The sequence below is a fragment of the Staurois parvus genome, unplaced genomic scaffold (assembly GCF_062004578.1).
Source record: "Staurois parvus isolate SC_StPar_1 unplaced genomic scaffold, SC_StPar_1.0 ptg000838l, whole genome shotgun sequence".
In the NCBI taxonomy this organism is placed as follows: domain Eukaryota; kingdom Metazoa; phylum Chordata; class Amphibia; order Anura; family Ranidae; genus Staurois; species Staurois parvus.
The window spans coordinates 98,510-120,763 of record NW_028318634.1 but is presented as its reverse complement, the minus strand read 5'-3'; the positions used below and the strand labels follow the sequence as shown (position 1 = coordinate 120,763).

Here is a 22,254-nt window from a genome sequence, read left to right as displayed (position 1 = left end):
TCTTCCCAAATATATTGCCATATATGTGAAATACTACAATTTTGTCTGTATTCAATATATATATATATATATATATATATATAAATATATACTCACATACATATATATATATATATATATATATATATACACATACATATATATATATGTGTGTATGTGTATATTTATTCATTTATTTCAGGTACTTATATAGCTCTGTCAATTTACGCATCGCTTTACATGTATATTGTACATTCACATCAGTCCCTAAGTATATATATATATATATATATATGTGTGTGTGTATATATATATATATATATATATATCATTTTTTTAAAATGTATACAATTATTTTTATTTGATATAAATGTATTTTTTACACTTTTTTAATTTAACTTATATACTTATATAGCTTCGTCAATTTACGCATCGCATTACATGTATATTGTACACTCACATCAGTCCCTAAGTATATATATATATATATATATATATACACTGTATATATATGTGTGTGTATATATATATATATATATATATATTTTATTTTTTTTTTATTTTTTTTTTTTATACAATTATTTTTATTTAATTTAAATGTATTTTTTACACTTTTTTAATCTAACTTTATTGCTACCACAACAAGTCTCCTGCTCATACACCTAAATGCAAACACACACATATGAGGTATCACCACAAATGTCTGAGTGCGAGCAATCATTCTCAGGCCATAATTCGCAATTAACTCCAAACTGATAACCGGTAAAGGCTTTTAAAGTGTCACCTATAGGCCATTTTAGGTACTGTAGCTTGTCGCCATTTCATGGATTTGCACACACATTTTAAATCTTGACACGTTTGGTATCTATTTACTTGATGCAACATCATCTTTTATATTGTACCAAAAAAATGTATTGTTTTATGTTGCACTAAAATTCACGTGAATGTACTTTTATACTAAAAACTTCCGTTTGATAAATGGCTGCAGATACATCCTAGATTGTAAGCTCCAAGGATCAGGCCCTCCTAACCAGGGGCGGACTGACCATTTGGAAACTCGGGCACTGCCCGAGGGCCCAGGGTCAGTAGGGGGCCCCATGAGATGCCCCTGGTACCTTTGATAGGCTTTTTTGGGTGTGGTTTGAGTGTGGGTGAGGACACAGGGGCCCCATGATCCCCTATTGCCCGGGGGCCCCATGAGTTGTCAGTCCGCCCCTGCTCCTAACCCTCTTGTATTGAACTGTATTGTTGCTGTATTGTCTCCCGTTATATTGTAAAGTGCTGAGCAAACTGTTGGCGCGATATAAATCCTGTATAATAATAATATCATGTGACATACAAAATTGCAACAGCAATTTTATTCTCTGGGGCTTCTGCTTTTAGAAAATAAATAATGTTTGGGGTTATTAGTAATTGTCTAGCAAATAAATGCGAAAATGTGAAAAATATAAAAATTGCCACCAGGTGGTCAAACCAGGTTTGGATTTGATGCAAACTCAGCGATAGCTTCTTCTACCATCATGCCTATTTTTTATGGAAACTGTGAAACAACTGAAAATATTAGTAATAAGGTCATGAGAATCCTGGAAATGACAATTTGGTTTAGATCTAAGACTAGCTGAGCCTCTTCTAGCCTACAATTGTTGGTGCCACATAGCAGCAGTCCGTATAGCAAATGTGCATGTTGGTGATAGTGACGTACAATAAGTACATAAATGTAATGTTCAATATTTATTATACAGTCGGGTGTCCCTAGGGTTGGTGTCACCCGGTACGGTAACACTTGGTGACACCCCCTCCGACGATCCCTGCAGAATGGATCGGATCTGTGGATTGAGCATAATGGATCGGACTCCGATCTATTATGCACAATCCGCAGATCCGATCCATCCTGTGGGGATCGTCGGCTTGCTTTACTACTTACCTTTTCGTGGAGCGGGTCCGGTGTCACCCCGTGCGGTAGGTGTCACCCGGTGCGGCGCGCACCCCCCGCACCTGCCTAGGGACGCCACTGTATACAGTATAGTATTGTATGTGATGTAGGCTATTGGGTCTTTAGGTATTGTGTTCTTTATGTATTCTGCAGGCGTGGCTCCAACGTGTCCCTGACCCTAGACATGTGCACACCCGGGTGCACAGAGCCCTACGGACATATCATGTCACCCAGGGAGCAGTCCACCCGGGAATATCTCCAAACTGCCGGGAGCATCCTCACCCCCGATGACCTACACGAGAAAGCCCTGGACTCTTTTACTCTTCAGAAGGAGTTCTTTGTAAGTCCATTCATAGAATATCAACAGTAATGCTGAAATGTTTGTCCACGCCAAAATATGTCCTTTCCATCTCTCCTCTTCTCCCTCTGTTCTGCTTTCCTCCCCTCTTCATTTCTGTCCTCCCCCACCTCTGCTCCCTTCTTTTCTTCTTTCCTCTTCAACTCTACCCTGCCCTACCTTCCTCTCCTACTGTCTGTTCTTCTTCCCTGCCCTCCTCTTCTCTGCCCTCCTCTACCCTATTCTATATTCTGCCCTCTTCTACTGTCCTCCCATTTCCTGCCTTCTTTTCCCTTCTTCTCTTCCCCACTCTCCCTACTTCTTCTGCCTTCCTCTCTTTCCCTCCCCTCTTCTCCCCGCTCTCCTCTACCATCCTCCCGTTTCCTGCCTTCTTTCCCCTCTTCCATGATCCCCCCTCCTCTCCTACCTTCCTCTCATTTGTCTCTCCTCTGCCCTTCTTGACCCTCCCATCTCTTCCACCCTCCTGTCTTGCCATCCCATGTTCTGACCTGTTCTCCTGCTTTACCTGCTCTTCTCTGCTCTCTTCTGCCCTTCTCCCCTTTCATTTCCTGCCATATCCTCCAATCTTCCCTGCACTCCCCTGTTCTGCCCCCTCCTGTCCTACCCGTCTCCTCTCTACTTCCCACTCCATCCCTTGTCTCTGCCCACCTTTCTTCTGTCCATCTTCCTTCCTTCCCTCTTCTCTCCTCACTACCTTTACTCTATTCTCCTGTTCCCTTTTTTCTGTCCCTTCTCTTTCTCCCCTCATTCTTCCTTTCTCCTCTCTTCTCATCTTCTCTCTCCCTCTCTCCTCTCTTCCCCTCTTCTCTCTTCCCCTCTTCTCTCTTCCCCTCCTCTCTCTTCCCCTCTTCTCTCTTCCTCTCTCCTCTTCCCTTCTTCTCTCTTCCCCTCTTCTCTCTTCCCCTCTTCTCTCTTCCCCCCTTCTCTCCTCTCTTCCCCACTTCTCTCTCCTCTCTTCCCTCTCCTCTCTTCCCCTCGCCTCTACGCAATTCCCTCTCCTCTTTTTCACCACTAACCTTCCCCCCTTATTCATCCCCCATCCCACCCTCTTCTATCCTCTCCTCGCCTTCCCCTCTTTTATCCTTTCCCCTTCCATCTGGTTCCCCAACCACTCATCCCCACTCCTCTGCTCTCCTTTCAATTCTCTTCTCTCCCATCATTTCTTCCCCCCTCCTTTCTTGTTCCTCCTCTCTCCCCAACCCTCCCCTTTCCTAATTCCTCTCCCTTCCCCTTCATCCACTCCCTCTCCTTCTTCTCTCCACAGCCCTACTATGCCCTCTCTTCTCTCCCCTCCTATCTTCTCTCTTTCTTTCTCCTCCCCTCTTCCTTACCCTTCTATTCACTGACCGTCTTCCCTCCCCATCTCACCTCTCTCTTCCCCTTCAACTGCTCCCTCTTCTTCCTCTCTCCCCAGCCCTCCCCTTCCCTCTTTTCTCTTCTCTTCTCTGCTCTCTTCTCTCCTCTTCTCTGCTCTCTTATCTCCTCTTCTCCTCTCTTCTCTCTTTTCTCTTTTCTTTTCTCTTCTCCAAGGGCGGACTGACAACTCATGGGGCCCCTGGGCAATAGGGGATCATGGGGCCCCTGTGTCCTTGCCCAAACTCAAAAAATCCTATGAAAAAGGTACCAGGGGCATCTCATGGGGCCCCCTACTGACCCCGAGCCCTCAGGCCGTGCCCGAGTTTCCAAATGGTCAGTCCACCCCTTCTCTTCTCTTCTCTCATCTCTCATCTCTCTTCTCTCTTTTCTCTTCTCTCTTTTCTCTTTTCTTTTCTCTTCTCCTTTCCTCTTCTCTTCTCTTCTCCTTTCCTCTTCTCTTCTCCTCTTCTCTTCTCTTCTCCTCTTCTCTTCTCCTCTTCTCTTCTCTTCTCTTCTCTCCTCTCTTCTCTTCTCTTCTCTCCTCCTCTCTTCTTTCTTTTCTCTTTTCTTTTCTCTTCTCTCTTCTGCCAGGGGCAGACTGACAACTCATGGGGCCCCAGGGCAATAGGGGATCATAGGGCCCCTGTGTCCTTGCCCAAACTCAAAAAAGCCTATGAAAAAGGTACCAGGGGCATCTCATGGGACCCCCTACTGACCCCGGGCCCTCGGGCCGTGCCCGAGTTTCCAAATGATCAGTCTGCCCCTTCTCTTCTCTTCTCTCATCTCTCTTCTCTCTTCTCTCTTTTCTCTTCTCTCTTCTCTCTTTTCTCTTCTCTCTTTTCTCTCTCTTCTCTTCTCTTTTCTTCTCTTCTCCTCTCCTCTCCTCTTCTCTTCTCTTCTTCTCTTCTTCTCTTCTCCTTCTCTCTTCTCTACTCTTCTCTCTTCTCTTCTCTTCTCTTTTCTCTTCTCTTCTCCTCTCCCATTCTTCCGAATCCCCCACACATCTTCCATACCTCATTAAAATCACAGGACATCAGGGCTGCCTTGGAGTGTCACGATTTTTGTATCCTGAGATTTTACGTTTTATATGTGAATATTAATTACCTTCTGCTATGAAATGTGTCTGTTTGACAGACAAGTTGCTGGAAAAGAATAGATGAGTGCGATCCTTCTATGGGCTTTTAGGACGTGTTTCGTTTCAGAGGCTCCAAACAATTCCATCATTGTATTTATCGGTGATGAGTTTCTCATCCCAAAGCTGTTCAGATTTTAATTTCTAACATTCCATCATTTTGCAGGAGATCCCCATGAACTTTGTTGACCCAAAGGAATACGAAATTCTCGGCTTAGTCCGAAAAAACAGATACAAAACCATACTCCCAAGTAAGTTCTGACCAGCTGAAGAATGTATTAAAATTGTCAGTTGTTGCTGGTGGGGGAAAATTAGGGGAAATTTATTTTGGTACAAAATAGCCAATTTTGTAAAATTTCAAAAACTTAAAATTTCTCTCATTGGGTTACCTAAAAAAAATATTTTTAATAATTTACTTTATTAAAAAAAAAAATTTTTAAGCGGAGGGTACTTTAATTTCATTGATTTATTTCTCTTTTTTATTCTTTGCTTTTGTTTTGTTTGTTTTTTTTTGTGTGTGTGTGTTTGACGTGCTTATTTTTTGAATACTGTCACTTTTTTTCACTTTCTGTTTTTTTTATTTTCTATAAAATACCATAAAATTTGGAGACTAACAAAGGGCCATATTTTGGCACAAGAACAGGTCCAGGATAGTTGAAAGAAGCTTCAGAAGCCCTTTAAAGCCCCATTGTGCGTTCACTTCAATGAAAAATGGTGATAATTTACTGAAATCTCCTGATTTATACCAGAATTGTGGGGAAATGAAAACTCATTTGATCGATTGCTGTTGAACAAGGACTGCCAAACACTGATCAAAATTCGTCCAGTGCCCGTTGAACCAGCCAGATTTTGATCAGTGTAGGGCCAGGTTTGAATAGTTCCCTACTTAAAGTGTTACTAAACCCACAACAGTAAAATCAGCCTGTATATGCAGTAAAGCACTGTGGAACCTAAGGGGTTAATCATCAGCATTGTGTAAAAAGCCTGTTTGATCCTGTCTTCTCTGATCCCCTTCCCTCTACAGTCCCCAATTCATCTGCTGATATTACAGAGCTCTAGGAGACACTCTGCACATGCTCAGTTTGGTGTGTATTGCTAGAAAGTTTTTTTTGTTTTTTTTTCTTGGGAGGGTGCATGTGATCAGCACAGGGCCAATCAGCACTTTCCAGACAGAGGGTTAGGGGTCCTGAAGCCTCATAGGACAAGCAGAGGAGAATGAAAACTCCTCCTACACGCTTTAACCAGTGCTCTGCTGGGCACTGATAGAAGTCACAAGACTGCTATATGCTGCTGATGAGAAAAGGTATTTAGCAGTTTTACTTACTAAAATAATTGCATCTCCACGTTCTGTGTGCCGTAGGAGACCGGATATAGTGAATGCAGGGTCCGGGGAGACCGGATATAATGAATGCAGGGTCCAGGGAGAGCAGATATAGTGAATCCAGGGTCCGGGGAGACCAGATATAGTGAATGCAGGGTCCGGGGAGACCGGATATAGTGAATGCGGGGTCCGGGGAGACCAGATATAGTGAATGCAGGGTTCAGGGAGACCAGGTATAGTGAATGCAGGGTCTGAGGAGAGCGGATATAGTGAATGCAGGGTCCGGGGAGAGTGGATATAGTGAATGCAGGGTCCTGGGAGACCAGATATAGTGAATGCAGGGTCTGGAGAGACCAGATATAGTGAATGCAGGGTCCTGGGAGAGCAGATATAGTGATTGCAGGGTCCAGGGAGAGCGGATATAGTGAATGCAGGGTCCGGCGAGAGCAGATATAGTGAATGCAGGGTCCGGGGAAACCGGATATAGTGAATGCAGGGTCCGGGGAGAGCGGATATAGTGAATGCAGGGTCTGGGGAGACCAGATATAGTGAATGAGAGGTCCGGGGAGACCAGATATAGTGAATGCGGCGTCTGGGGAGAGCGGATATAGTGAATGCAGGATCCGGGGAGACCAGATGTAGTGAATGCAGGGTTTGGGGAGACCAGATATAGTGAATGCGGGGTCCAGGGAGACCAGATATAGTGAATGCAGGATCCGGGGAGACCAGATATAGTGAATGCAGGATCCGGGGAGACCAGATGTAGTGAATGCAGGGTCCGGGGAGACCAGATATAGTGAATGCAGGGTCCGGGGAGACCGGATATAGTGAATGCAGGGTCCAGGGAGAGCGGATATAGTGAATGCAGGGTCCAGGGAGAGTGGATATAGTGAATGCAGGGTCCAGGGAGACCAGATATGGTGAATGCAGGGTCCGGGGGGACCGGATATAGTGAATGCAGGGTCCGGGGAGACCAGATATAGTGAATGCATGGTCCGGGGAGACCAGATATAGTGAATGCAGGGTCCGGGGAGACCGGATATAGTGAATGCAGAGTCCGGGGAGACCGGATATAGTGAATGCGGGGTCCGTGGAGAGCGGATATAGTGAATGCAGGGTCCAGGGAGAGCGGATACAGTGAATGCAGGGTCCAGGGAGAGCGGATATAGTGAATGCAGGGTCCAGGGAGAGTGGATATAGTGAATGCAGGGTCTGGGGAGACCGGATATAGTGAATGCAGGGTCCGGGGAGACCAGATATAGTGAATGCGGGGTCTGGGGAGACCGGATATAGTGAATGCAGGGTCCAGAGGGAGCGGATATAGTGAATGCAGGGTCCGGGGAGACCGGATATAGTGAATGCAGGGTCCAGGGAGAGCGGATATAGTGAATGCAGGGTCCAGGGAGAGCGGATATAGTGAATGCAGGGTCCAGGGAGAGTGGATATAGTGAATGCAGGGTCTGGGGAGACCAGATATAGCGAATGCAGGGTCCAGGGAGACCAGATATAGTGAATGCAGGGTCCGGGGAGACCAGATATAGTGAATGCAGGGTCCAGGGAGACCAGATATAGTGAATGCAGGGTCCGGGGAGACCGGATATAGTGAATGCAGGGTCTGGAGTTTGGCAACTTTTATCCTAATCAACCCTAATTAACTTCTTACTCCCGTTAGCTATTTTCCTCAATTTATTTTTTAAATTTTTATTTCTGTATATTACTGTTTTTCTGTTTGATATTTCATTTTTTTTTTTTAATTTCCTTCATTTTGTTTGTTATTTTTTTCAGTGTCACATAAAAAGAAAATGTGCAGAATTCAAGAAACAAAGGTTTTTTTTTTTCCTTTACCAGAAACATCATTTAGTGTCATTTCAAATGATAGAATAAAATGTATACTTTTACTGTAAAACTACTTTTTTTTGCAATAAGTCTTATTAAGAATGCATTTTTTCACAATTTTTTTTTACGTCTTTATATTATTTAGATAGTATGCCTATAGATTACATAGAAAATAAAATCTTTTTGGCAGGGCTTTTTTTCTCAGAGAATAGGTGCAGGTACTTCTCCCTTCCAAGTCACCCCTTATCTCCGCCCCTACCCACCTCTGAGCACCATCCTTTGGTTCCATCCCGTACTTACCTTTGGGCACCATCCTTTGGTTCCACCCTCTACCCACTTTTGAGCACCGTCCTTTGATTCTGCCCCCTACCCACCTTTGAGCACCGTCCTTTGGTTCCACCCCCTACCCACCTCCGTGCACTGTCCTTTGGTTCCACCCTCTTCCCACCTCCGAGCACTGTCCTTTGGTTCCATCCTGTACCCACCTTTGAGCACCATCCTTTGGTTCCACCCCCTACCCACCTCCGAGCACTGTCCTTTGGTTCCACCCCCTACCCACCTCCGAGCACCATCCTTTGGTTCCACCCCGTACCCACCTTTGAGCACCATCCTTTCGTTCCACCCCCTACCCACCTCCGAGCACTGTCCTTTGGTTCCACCCCCTACCCACCTCTGAGCACCGTCCTTTGGTTCCACCCCGTACCCACCTTTGAGCACCATCCTTTCGTTCCACCCTCTACCCACCTTTGAGCACCGTCCTTTGGTTTCACCCCCTACCCACCTCCGAGCACTGTCCTTTGGTTCCACCCCCTACCCACCTCTGAGCACCATCCTTTGGTTCCACCTCCTACCCACCTTTGAACACCGTCCTTTGGTTCCACCTCCTACCCAACTTTGAGCACCGTCCTTTGGTTACACCCCCTACCCACATCTGAGCGCAGTTCTTTGGTTACACCCTCTACCCACCTCCGATCACTGTCCTTTGGTTCCACCCCCTACCCACCTCCGATCACTGTCCTTTTTTCCACCCCCTACCCACCTCCGATCACTGTCCTTTGGTTCCACCCCCTACCCACCTTTGAGCACCGTCCTTCGGTTCCACTCCCTACCCACCTCCGAGCACCATCCTTTTGTTACACCCCCTACCCACCTCCGAGCACCGTCCTTTGGTTGCACCTAACTCTCAGTACCACCCTTTTTAGAGAATACAGAACCAAAATATAATTTTGTGGTGCTAAGTAATTTCTTCGGAATTTGTTAATGATAAAAAGAAAAGAAGTAAAATAGATTCCCTGCAGCCAGCAACAATAGACCCTCACCACAACAAAATACACCCCCCAATATCAATAGATCCACCCCAGCAACAATAGACCCTCACCACAACAAAATACCCCCCCCATATCAATAGATCCACCCCAGCAACAATAGACCCCCACCAGCAACAATCGATCTCCCAGCAGCCAGCATCAACAGACCCTCCAGCAGCCAGCAACAATAGACCTCACCCTCAACAGTAGATCCCTCCCAGCAACAAATGACCCCCCCCTCCCCCAGCAACATAAGACCCACAGCAAAAACAATAGATCTCCCAGCAGCCAACAATAGACTCCACCACCCCTCACGACTACATGCGTTCTGGTTCTGGAGGTGCCAAAACTGCATTCCCCTGCGTTCCCGCTGAAAAAAAGCCCTACTTTTCGGCAAGACAAGATTGCAGAAGAAAATCTAGGATATCTCTCCAAAAAACAATGTACAGTATGGATTACTTTGTTATCTAAAGTAATAGCAAAGTTATCACCGATTAAACAGGCCCAAGGCAGAAATGTACAAATTGCTCTGGTCCATTGGGGGGTGTACAGGTACAGCAGCTGACATCGTTGGTGGTGGGGAACCAGAGCATTCAAAGGCTTCCCCATCAAACACAAGACTCCATTCACCTAATGGGATTTGAAACCAGCACCACAGCGCTGAAAAAGTACAGTGCTAAAAAAAAATACACCACAGTGTTTTTGTTTTGTTTTGTTTTTTTACTTTTTTCAGATCCACAAACCAGAGTGTGCCTTATATCACCAGACCAAGAGGACGACCCTCTGAGTTCCTACATAAATGCCAATTACATTCGAGTGAGTACCATCCAGATCTTTTTGTTTTAAGAAAGCAGTGAATGTTTTCAATGATATGTCTGGGAGAAAGTTAACCTCTTCAATACTGGCCACTTTTGCTCCCCCTTTCAGATTATCCTCAGCTTCCATCCCCCAACCTGGAAGCAGAACCTCCTTTCTGCTGCTCCCTCCCAGGCTACACAGCAACACCTCTCAGCAATCCATCTTCCACCCAACTCCCCTGCTAGCATAGCTCTCTCATATTTATGGGCTAGTCTACCACACTACCAGTGCCTCTTAGCCTGGGATTGATCAGACACTCATGAATATGCACCCTTCTGCCTACTGGCTTCTGGAAGTTTCCATGGACCTCCAGAGCATGGTGGAGGCAAAAGAGCCCCAACCTGATGAGTCATCCACTTTGACTTCAAACTGAACCCACAGTATTTGAGGCTCGTTCACTACCATGAGCCAAAAATAAATTTACACTAGCACCACCTAGTGGGTGCTACATTTCCTTCCTTCCTTCCTTCCTTCCTTCCTTCCTTCCTTTCCTTTCCTTTCTTTTCTTTTCTTTCTTTCCTTTCTTTTCTTTCCTTTCTTTTCTTTCCTTTCTTTTCTTTCCTTTCATTTCCTTTCTTTCTTTTCTTTCCTTTCTTTTCTTTCCTTTCTTTCCTTTATTTTCTTTCCTTTCTTTCCTTTCTTTTCTTTCCTTTCTTTCCTTTTTTTCCTTTCTTTTCTTTTCTTTCCTTTCTTTCCTTTCCTTTTTTCCCTTTCTTTTCTTTCCTTTCCTTTCCTTTCTTTTCTTTCCTTTCTTTCCTTTCCTTTCTTTTCTTTCCTTTCTTTTCTTTCCTTTCTTTCCTTTTTTTTCCTTTCTTTCCTTTCTTTTCTTTTCTTTCCTTTCTTTCCTTTCCTTTTTTCCCTTTCTTTTCTTTCCTTTCCTTTCCTTTCTTTTCTTTCCTTTCTTTCCTTTCTTTTCTTTCCTTTCTTTCCTTTCTTTTCTTTCTTTTCTTTCTTTTCTTTCCTTTCTTTTCTTTCTTTTCTTTCCTTTATTTTCTTTCCTTTCTTTCTTTCCTTTCTTTCCTTTCCTTTCTTTCCTTTCTTTCCTTTCTTTTCTTTCTTTCTTCCTTTCTTTCTTTCTCCCTCCTCAGCTCCAGCCTGGAAGTAGAACCCCCTTTCCCCGTGATCCCCACGTCTCACAACTCCATCTTCCACCCAATCACCATACATCCCTGCTGGCCAGGCTCTCTCATATTTTTGGGTCTGTCTGCCACATGTCCAGGCCTCCTGCCTGGGATTGGTCAGACTCCCATAAATATGTGGATTTTAGTCTCTACCCCTCTGCTCACTAACTTCCAGATTCTTCTGGAAGACTCCAGAACCAGGGAGAAGTACCAGAGACCTGACCTGAGAGCCCTCCAGCCTGGACGAAAGTAACCAAAACAGACATGCTCACTTCACTACTGTGAGCCAAACTAAATGAAACTCTCTGGCACCCCTAGAGGGCAACACACACAGTTACATTGGTCCAGCTTAATCCCAGTGCCAGCTGGAAATCACTGTATTAGGCACCACTACTGCAGTGATTGCCGCTAGCTTCTAGATCAAGTACTGGGGGGCAGCCCTGCTGCATTGTGAACACAGGAGACTGCCCACTCGGCATGGGGAACATTTTGCTTTTTCTCAGTATGTGCAAAACATTCTCTGATTTGAAAAAAGTAAAGGTTGTGATGTCTCTCTCCTCCCTCTCTGCCTCATCCAATCATAATTTGACCTGGTATCAACTTTTGCAGTCCTTGTACAGCAGAACTCTTACTGAGGGAGGAAGAAGCAGCACACGCAGACGTGCTGTAGTGCTCGTGTGCTAGCAAAGGGCTTGCTAATAGCAGGAGAGAGTAGAGAGACAGAGGGATGAGCTCATCAGCCTGCTGCTCCTCCTTTCACTGTCCAGTTACTTTCTGGGGGGAAGTCCTGTAAGTGTTAGTTAAAGGATAAGTTCAGCTTTTGACAAAAATAATAAATGTATATTTTTTGCAGGTAAAAAAATTTGCATTTATAATTTTTTTGTTGCAGGACCCTGTAAAGCAGGGGTCCTCAAACATGCGGCCCACCGTGGACATTTATCCGGCCCGCCGGGCAGGGGCGTATCTGCTGCGAGGCAAGGGACTAGGGTTTGGCAGGTCGGGAGAGCTCGGCAGGGCTCGGGCGGGAGGCAGGAGGGCGGGATCAGCAATTCTAGAACAGGGGGAAGGTGGGCTCAGCTTATGAACCCGCACCACTCCCCTGGCCTCTCTGCAGCCAGCCGGAGGGCGGAGCCTAGAGCTGACCATGAAGAAGGGGAGCAAGAGACGAGACTCCATTGCTGAATGTCGGGTATCATGGCCACGGACCCTAGATAAGTGCAATAGATGATCGATCTCCTCCCTCTCTCTGTCCCCCCTCTCTCCTCTCTCCCTCCCCCCTCATCTCTCCCCCCCTTCCTCTCTCTCTCTCCCCTTTCTCTCCTCTCTCCCTCCCCCCTCCTCTCTCTCCCCCCTTCCTTTCTCTCTCTCCCCCCTCCTCTCTCTCCCCCCCCCTCCTCTCTCTCTCCCCCCTACCCCCCTCCTCTCTCTCCCCCCTCCTCTCACCCCCCTCTCGCCCCCCTCCTCTCTCTCCCCCCCTCCTCTCTCCCCCCTCCTCTCTCTCTCCCCCTCCCCCTCTCTCTCCCCCCCCTCCTCTCTCTCTATCCCCCCCTCCTCTCTCTCTCTCTTCCCTCCTTATCTCTCCCCCCCCCCCCTCTCTCTTTATATTGTACACAGATCTGACCCAACAAGGTGTCCTGCATTTACCATATATTTCGCTCCATAAGACACACTTGGGGGGAAATGTCTGTGCGTCTTATGGAGCGGCCGGCCCAGTATTCCCACCGCCGTTGTATGTCCGCAGTCTCTGGTAATTCCCTGTACTGTGTCTGCAGTCTCTGGTCATCTCCTGTACTATGTCCGCAGTCTCTGGTCATCTCCTGTACTGTGTCCGCAGTCTCTGGTCATCTCCTGTACTATATCCGCAGTCTCTGGTCATCCCCTGTACTGTGTCTGCAGTCTCTGGTCATCTCCTGTACTGTCCGCAGTCTCTGGTCATCTCCTGTACTGTGTCCGCAATCTCTGGTCATCTCCTGTTCTATGTCCGCAGTCTCTGGTCATCTCCTGTACTGTGTCTGCAGTCTCTGGTCATCTCCTGTACTATGTCTGCAGTCTCTGGTCATCTCCTGTACTGTGTCCGCAGTCTCTGGTCATCTCCTGTACTATGTCTGCAGTCTCTGGTCATCTCCTGTACTGTGTCCGCAGTCTCTGGTCATCTCCTGTACTGTGTCCGCAGTCTCTGGTCATCTCCTGTACTGTGTCCGCAGTCTCTGGTCATCTCCTGTACTGTGTCCGCAGTCTCTGGTCATCTCCTGTACTGTGTCCGCAGTCTCTGGTCATCTCCTGTACTGTGTCCGCAGTCTCTGGTCATCTCCTGTACTGTGTCCGCAGTCTCTGGTCATCTCCTGTACTATGTCTGCAGTCTCTGGTCATCTCCTGTACTGTGTCCGCAGTCTCTGGTCATCTCCTGTACTGTGTCCGCAGTCTCTGGTCATCTCCTGTACTGTGTCCGCAGTCTCTGGTCATCTCCTGTACTGTGTCCGCAGTCTCTGGTCATCTCCTGTACTGTGTCCGCAGTCTCTGGTCATCTCCTGTACTGTGTCCGCAGTCTCTGGTCATCTCCTGTACTGTGTCCGCAGTCTCTGGTCATCTCCTGTACTGTGTCCGCAGTCTCTGGTCATCTCCTGTACTATGTCCGCAGTCTCTGGTCATCTCCTGTACTATGTCCGCAGTCTCTGGTCATCTCCTGTACTGTGTCCGCAGTCTCTGGTCATCTCCTGTATTGTGTCTGCAGTCTCTGGTCATCTCCTGTACTGTGTCTGCAGTCTCTGGTCATCTCCTGTACTATGTCAGCAGTCTCTGGTCATCACCTGTACTGTGTCCGCAGTCTCTGGTCATCTCCTGTACTGTGTCCGCAGTCTCTGGTCATCTCCTGTACTGTGTCTGCAGTCTCTGGTCATCTCCTGTACTGTGTCCGCAGTCTCTGGTCATCTCCTGTACTGTGTCTGCAGTCTCTGGTCATCTCCTGTACTATGTCCGCAGTCTCTGGTCATCACCTGTACTGTGTCCGCATTTGTTCATAGTTTTTTTTTTTTAAACTATAGTCCGGCCCTCCAACGGTCTGAGGGACAGTGAACTGGCCCCCTGTTTAAAAAGTTTGAGGACCCCTGCTGTAAAGCATTGCACCAGAGATCAGCAGGCTACGTATGTATAATTACCACCCTACCCGTAATCTTCGCTCCTCACAAGACCTCCTACTTTCTAGCTCCCTGGTCTCCACCTCCCACGCCCGACTGCAAGACTTCTCCAGGACTTCCCCCATCCTCTGGAACTCACTCCCCCAATCCATCAGACTGTCACCTACCCTCCTCACCTTTAGGCGCTCCCTGAAAACCCATCTCTTCAGGGAAGCCTACCCGCACTCACCTAACAGCCGATCCCCACCACTCCATCCCCCACAGCCACTTCCTCCTGTACCACTATCCCCTCCCTCCTAGATTGTAAGCTCGAAAGAGCAGGGCCCTTGAATCCCTCATGTTCTGTTTTGTTACTGTATTATCTCATGTACTGTCCCCCACTATAATGTACAGTGCTGAGCAAACCTTTTAGCGCTATATAAACACTATATAATAATAATAATAATAATTATGTATTTAGATGTTTGCCTTGAGTTTATTACAATGCTGCCCGGATGAAAAGCATCTCATGTTCCACCTGCTGGTGACAAATGTTATTGCATTTTTCAGCATTGCCTTTAGAACTCTTGGTCCTTGACTTTCTCTTTATTGCTGTGGACAATGTTACTAATGGTTCTGCTTTGTGTCATAGGGTTACGACGAAGAGGAGAAGGTTTACATTGCCACTCAGGGACCCACAGTGAACACTGTTGGAGATTTCTGGAAGATGGTCTGGCAGGAACGTTCCCCCATTATCGTCATGATCACCAACATCGAGGAAGTCAATGAGGTGCCTCATTTTCTTATTTTCTTCTACTTATAATTCTGCTTTTTTTGCTTTTGTGAGCCATAAAGTGACTTCTAGTGTAAACCAGCCATTCTCATCCAGGGTTCTGTAGACCCTTAGGGTTCCTCAAGAGGTTGCTAGGAGCACCTTGAGCAGTTGAGGATCATTTTCCTGCCTGACAGCTGTTGTGTGGTTCCGACACCAATGTTACTTGGCACAGCCAGAAAGTTTAAATTGCCACTTAGGGACCCACAGTGAACACCATTGGAGATTTCTGGAAGGTGGTCTGGCAGGAACATTCCCCCATTATAGTCATGATCACCAACATTGAGAAAGTCAACGAGGTGCCTCATTTTCGTATTTTCTTCTACTTTCGACAATCCAGCTTTTTTCGCTTTCGTGAGCCATAAAATGACTTCTAGCGTAAACCAGCCGTTCTCATTCAGGGTTTTGTAGACTCTTAGGGTTCCTCTAGAGCAGGGGTAGGCAACCTGCGGCTCTCTAGCTGTTGTGGAACTACATTTCCCATGAGGCATTGCAACATTACAAAACTTACAGTTACAGCTATGACTTGCAGAGGCATGATGGAACTTGTAGTCCTGCAACAGCTGGAGAGCCACAGGTTGCCTACCCCTGCTCTAGAGGTTGCTAGGATCGCCTTGAACAGCAGAGGATCATTTTCCTGCCTGACAGCTCTTGTGTGGTTTTGACACCAATGTTACTTGGCACAGCCAGAAAGTTTAAATTGCCACTCAGGGACCCACAGTGAACACCGTTGGTGATTTCTGGAAGATGGTGTGGCGGTTATGTTCCCCGATTATTTTCATGATCACCAACATTGAGAAAGTCAACGAGGTACCTCATTTTCGTATTTTCTTCTACTTTCGACAATCCAGTTTTTTTCGCTTTCGTGAGCCATAAAATGACTTCTAGCGTAAACCAGCCGTTCTCATTCAGGGTTTTGTAGACTCTTAGGGTTCCTCTAGAGCAGTGATGGCGAACCTTTTTGAGCCCGAGTGCCCAAACTGCAACCCAAAACCAACTTATTTCTTTCAAAGTGCCAACACTGCAATGAAACCTGAATATCGAGCTTTTGGTTTAGAAAAAACAACTCGTACAGTAGTGCAAACTAATTAACAGTACAGGGATGACCAGAGACTGCGGACACAGTACAGGGATGACCAGAGACTGCGGACACAGTACAGGGATGACCAGAGACTGCGGACACAGTACAGGGATGACCAGAGACTGCGGACAGTACAGGGATGACCAGAGACTGTGGACAGTACAGGGATGACCAGAGACTGCGGACACAGTACAGGGATGACCAGAGACTGCGGACACAGTACAGGGATGACCAGAGACTGCGGACACAGTACAGGGATGACCAGAGACTGCGGACAGTACAGGGATGACCAGAGACTGCGGACAGTACAGGAGATGACCAGAGACTGCGGACACAGTACAGGAGATGACCAGAGACTGCGGACACAGTACAGGGGATGACCAGAGACTGCGGACACAGTACAGGAGATGACCAGAGACTGCGGACACAGTACAGGAGATGACCAGAGACTGCGAACAGTACAGGGATGACCAGAGACTGCGGACAGTACAGGGATGACCAGAGACTGCGGACACAGTACAGGGATGACCAGAGACTGCAGACACAGTATAGGGATGACCAGAGACTGCAGACACAGTACAGGGATGACCAGAGACTGCAGACACAGTACAGGAGATGACCAGAGACTGCGGACAGTACAGGGATGACCAGAGACTGCGGACACAGTACAGGAGATGACCAGAGACTGCAGACACAGTACAGGGATGACCAGAGACTGCGGACACAGTACAGGGATGACCAGAGACTGCGGACAGTACAGGAGATGACCAGAGACTGCGGACAGTACAGGAAATGACCAGAGACTGCGGACACAGTACAGGAGATGACCAGAGACTGCAGACACAGTACAGGAGATGACCAGAGACTGCGAACAGTACAGGAGATGACCAGAGACTGCGGACAGTACAGGGATGACCAGAGACTGCAGACACAGTACAGGGATGACCAGAGACTGCGGACAGTACAGGGATGACCAGAGACTGCGGACACAGTACAGGAGATGACCAGAGACTGCGGACACAGTACAGGGATGACCAGTGACTGCGGACACAGTACAGGGATGACCAGAGACTGCGGAAAGTACAGGAGATGACCAGAGACTGCGGACAGTACAGGGATGACCAGAGACTGCGGACAGTACAGGAGATGACCAGTGACTGCGGACAGTACAGGGATGACCAGTGACTGCGGACAGTACAGGGATGACCAGAGACTGCAGACACAGTACAGGGATGACCAGAGACTGCGGACACAGTACAGGGATGACCAGAGACTGCGGACACAGTACAGGAGATGACCAGAGACTGCGGACACAGTACAGGAATGACCAGAGACTGCGGACACAGTACAGGAGATGACCAAAGACTGCGGACAGCACAGGGATGACCAGAGACTGCGGACAGTACAGGAGATGACCAGAGACTGCGGACAGTACAGGGGATGACCAGAGACTGCGGACAGCACAGGGATGACCAGAGACTGCGGACAGCACAGGGATGACCAGAGACTGCGGACAGTACAGGAGATGACCAGAGACTGCGGACAGCACAGGGATGACCAGAGACTGCGGACAGCACAGGGATGACCAGAGACTGCGGACAGTACAGAGATGACTGCTGACCTTTGGGGAGGGAGGGGGAGCGGGTACCTGAATTTGACAGGTACCCGCTCTTACTTCCGCAGAGTTTTTTTTTTATCTTACCTGTTCCTTTATCCAGCCGCGCGCTGTCTTCCCGGCTTCTGTAGTGTGGGCGCTCGTCGGACAGCCGGATGCCCAGTGCGCATGCGCGAGAAGCGCTGCGCTTTGTGATTGGTCCGGCGGCTTCTTGTGCATGTGCACTTGGGACCCGGCTGTCACGCACACTACAGCCGGGAAGACAGCGCGCCGCTGGATTCTCCTGGCATGCCCACAGATAAGGCTCGGCGTGCCGGCTGTGGCACGCGTGCCACGGGTTCGCCATCACTGCTCTAGAGGTTGCTAGGATCGCCTTGAGCAGCAGAGGATCATTTTCCTGCCTGACAGCTCTTGTGTGGTTTTGACACCAATGTTACTTGGCACAGCCAGAAAGTTTAAATTGCCACTCAGGGACCCACAGTGAACACCGTTGGTGAGTTCTGGAAGATGGTGTGGCGGTTATGTTCCCCGATTATTTTCATGATCACCAACATTGAGAAAGTCAATGAGGTACCTCATTTTCTTCTACGTCTGATAATCCACATTTCATTTTGTGAGCCATAGTGGTGAACTATGAGTATAAATTGACTTCTAGCGTAAACCAGTCTTTCTGTACCAGGGTTCTATAGACCCTTATGGTTCCTCCAGAGGTTGCTAGGAGCTTGCAGTAGGGGATTACTTTCCTTCCTGACAGCTCTTGTATGGTTCTGATACCATTGATACTTGGCACAGCCAGAAACTTAGAACCAGTGATTATCAAGATAAAGGGAAGCCACACTGACCACCAACTTCCAGTGTAAAAGCGAATACATGCAACTGCTATCCCTAACAGCCGGGAGGGCAGACCATCTGGGAGGGGTGATGCGGGTAGTGCAGGAAGGCCTAGACAGATGGTGGTAGTAGGGGATTCAATGATCAGAAAGACTGATAGAATAATTTGTCACCAGGATCACCTCAACTGAATGGTTTACTGTCTCCCTGGTGCCAGGGTTCGGCATGTGGTGGACCAGGTTGATAAATTACTGGGACGGGTTGGGCATGACCCAGCTGTCTTGGTTCATGTTGGTACCAATGACAGAATACATGGAAAGTAGAGGCTCCTTAAGACTCAATTTAAAGAACTAGGCTGCGAGTTGAAGGGAAGGACCTCCAAGGTGATATTCTGTGAAATATTACCTGTGCCATGCGCAACTCAGGAGAGACGGGGAGGTTAGAGGATTCAATGCATGGCTGAAGACCTAAGAGGGAAGGATTTGAGTTTCTAGAGCACTGGGCTGACTTTCATTGGGTTGCAACCTATATACTAGAGATGGTCTGCGCCTAAATGGATCCATATCCCCTATTAGGAGACTGGGAGGTCTGATCCAGGAGAGCCTGTTGCTGGTCATCAACACTTATGATAACAAAGTGTATCTGACCGCCTTAACCGGGGTCAATCTTTTCTGGTGAGTAAGCAATTCACCTATTGTCTGCACGTGGTAAAAGAGCACATTTTTTTTGGTCTACGGGTTTACATCTTCATGGGACTGTCATTATAATGTTCACTATATATTGTTTTCTGTATAGGAACATCACTTGATAGATGATATTGAGAGTCCACTGTATTATTCATATGTTTTTATCTTTTGATACACAATCATTATAGCGCCTACCTATTCACGTATTCATTTGGTCAAGTGCATTTCACTTTTTAGGGGCATCTTTTACTTCTTTTTGCCTGGCTCAATGCGTGCAAACACTTATTTTTATTTGGTTATTTAGCTATTTGAGCACCACGATAATTCAACTACTTATATTACTCTAAAGGAACTGCTTTAGGCCTCCATAAGTGCTGCTTTCCCTTAGGAATGAATCGGGTCTAGGTGCACATGTGTAGTATGAAGTGGAATCAGCCAGGAACTTATTGGAGGAACCTTCTCATTTATCCAGGTCATGGTATGGCTAGTAGTAGTCACAACTGGACTTGTTCTGTAAAGTTGATTACACTTCGTAGCTTCTTCAAGTCATTTCTTGGAACTAAAGTGGCTTGTAGAGACTAGAAAATGTCTTCAACATTTTAGAATAAGTTCATCTCGGTGTGACTAACTACCGCTAACTATTATCTCAGGTGGGCTGCACTCTGGGGCTGGGGGAATGGAATACAGGAATACTTCCTGCACTATCTTTGTTGCTTGTTTCTGGACTCACTCTATCTTATCAATATCACTTTGTAAGTTAGGTCTCCAAAACTGAACACTATATTCTCAATTGGGACTAATGCTCTATTAAGTGGAATGAGGATGTCCATACACTTTGGCTCCAATATCTTTATGGTCTCCCAAAGGTACACATTTGAGCTGGGTAAAATAAACACAATGGTTTCATTTCTTCTTGTTAGGCCATAGTTATACTGGTCTGAATAGCAAGGGAGTACTTACTGCAAGGCCTTGGGTGGCATTTTCCAGGGGGGCCGACCCCCTTAAAAAGGGATGCCGGTTCTCCTGGATTCCGGAGCTGGGCAGAGCGGAGTGATGGGAGCTGTGGAAGCAGCCATGAGCCACTGTTATGGTCAGTCTATCTCCAGGAGGGGTCACAGGGGCCCACGGTGTGAGGTGGCGGGTCGCCGGTGATGGGTCTGGTGGGCAACGGAGGATTTTTTTGTGTTGTTGAGTGCAGAACAAATTCTGCTGGACAGCCTTTTGGCTAGTTATGTAATCCTCTACCTAGCATCCTGGTGTCTTCAACCTTGGCTTAGCCTTAGTTTCAGGAGTAAAAAGGTAAATGAACCCAACAGCTAAAATTGTTTCCTAGAATCTTGTCAACCAACTTTTATATTTCTGCATTGGCTGCTGACCTATTGTCTTCTATTTTGTGCCATCTCCCCTAGAAATGTACAGAATACTGGCCAGAGAAACAGGCTATATATGAAGGAATAGAAGTGATAGTGAAAGACATCATCCCAGAAGATGACTATGTACTAAGAATCATGACTTTAAAGGTGAGGAAAACGCATTGGGTAGGACAACATCAACAGAGGTCAACAAAGCCAGGAAAAAGAAGAGAAGTAATATTTGATAGGATGAGTCAATTTATCAGTGGTGGCTTCTTCTGCAAATTCTCTCCACTAGTGTTTGGAAATAGCACCTTCGCTACTTTTGCAAGGCAAAAACAGGATTACTTTTATGGCATACACCTACTCATATTCCCTTGACTCCCTCACTAGAGGTTAGGCCACCAGAAGACAAGAGAAGAAATCCTATATAAGCCCCAAGTTGCTGAGGACTCTTCCCACCCATGTACCTGGAAGTATGCTGTATTTTTCTTGATGGCATTAGGTTGCCTGAAAGTCTGTCTTTTGAGTCTAGGGTGCCTAGAACAGTCACGTGGCTTGAAGATTAGTGTAGTGCCAACCCGCTTTGGTTGCGAAAGCCTCCCCCTTTTTCATGCCTTCAAATCTATGGAGTGTATGTAAAATTGGAAGGTGTTCATTAGACTGGGGTGTCAGCGTATCCTCTTGGAGAAGGACATGGCAGCCATAGTCATCCATACTCTCCTCCACAAAGATACATTGATACCTCAGTTTCATTTAACCCCAAAACAGGAGAATTAATGAACATTGTCTGGTTTTCATTATACTCCATAAACCCTACACAAAGGGAATGTCCTTTTTTCCTGAAACACGGTATTCTTAATAAATACTTTATACTAACTAATCAAGTTACATGAACATTCTTGCTTGGCGTTCCTAGTTCTGTGCTTTAAAATGGATTATCTAGTTGTGGGCGAGGTCAACTCACACAGGGTCTTTTCTTTCTCTCCTCCTTCTCTGGCTTATGCACTCACTAATACCCTGGACAAGGAGGGTCCAGTTCATGTGAATTCGACATTAAAGAGGCACACTGAGTTAGAAGTGAGCCATACACCCAGCACAACTGTATCACAATGTGAGGCCCTGCTAAGAGAGCCACACTGTCCCATGATAGATACACCTGTATGCAGGGGCGGACTGACAACTCATGGGGCCCCCGGGCAATAGGGGATCATGGGGCCCCTGTGTCCTTGCCCAAGCTCAAAAAAACCTTTGAAAAAGGTACCAGGGGCATCTCATGGGGCCCCCTACTGACCCCGGGCCCTCGGGCAGTTGCCGAGTTTCCAAATGGTCAGTCCGCCCCTGCCTGTATGGAATGTGACATTTATGGAAGGTGACACCGTGGAGCCTATGTCCTAAGTCTAGCTTCCCTATCACCTCACGCCCAGTGATAGCCTGTGGTTTTCCTTGTACTTGAATGAACCCTCTTGCATACACAACTTGTTCTGTATAACTCCTCCTGTACCTGCAGCTAGACCCCTAAGGCCTCCGCCGCATAGATTTG

General features: G+C 46.9%; 1 protein-coding gene across 2 annotated transcripts in view; it reads left to right on the top strand.

The window, feature by feature from the left end:
- The window catches only part of PTPN5 (protein tyrosine phosphatase non-receptor type 5), a 121,427-nt gene that overhangs the window by 71,753 nt on the left and 27,420 nt on the right, over positions 1-22,254 (top strand). For both annotated transcript variants that reach the window (XM_089655373.1, XM_089655374.1), the window contains 5 exons: positions 2,066-2,252; positions 4,925-5,009; positions 9,956-10,038; positions 14,967-15,104; positions 20,769-20,879. In XM_089655373.1, coding sequence (XP_089511499.1) covers positions 2,066-2,252; positions 4,925-5,009; positions 9,956-10,038; positions 14,967-15,104; positions 20,769-20,879 — 604 coding nt within the window. The remainder of the gene's footprint in view (positions 1-2,065; positions 2,253-4,924; positions 5,010-9,955; positions 10,039-14,966; positions 15,105-20,768; positions 20,880-22,254) is intronic.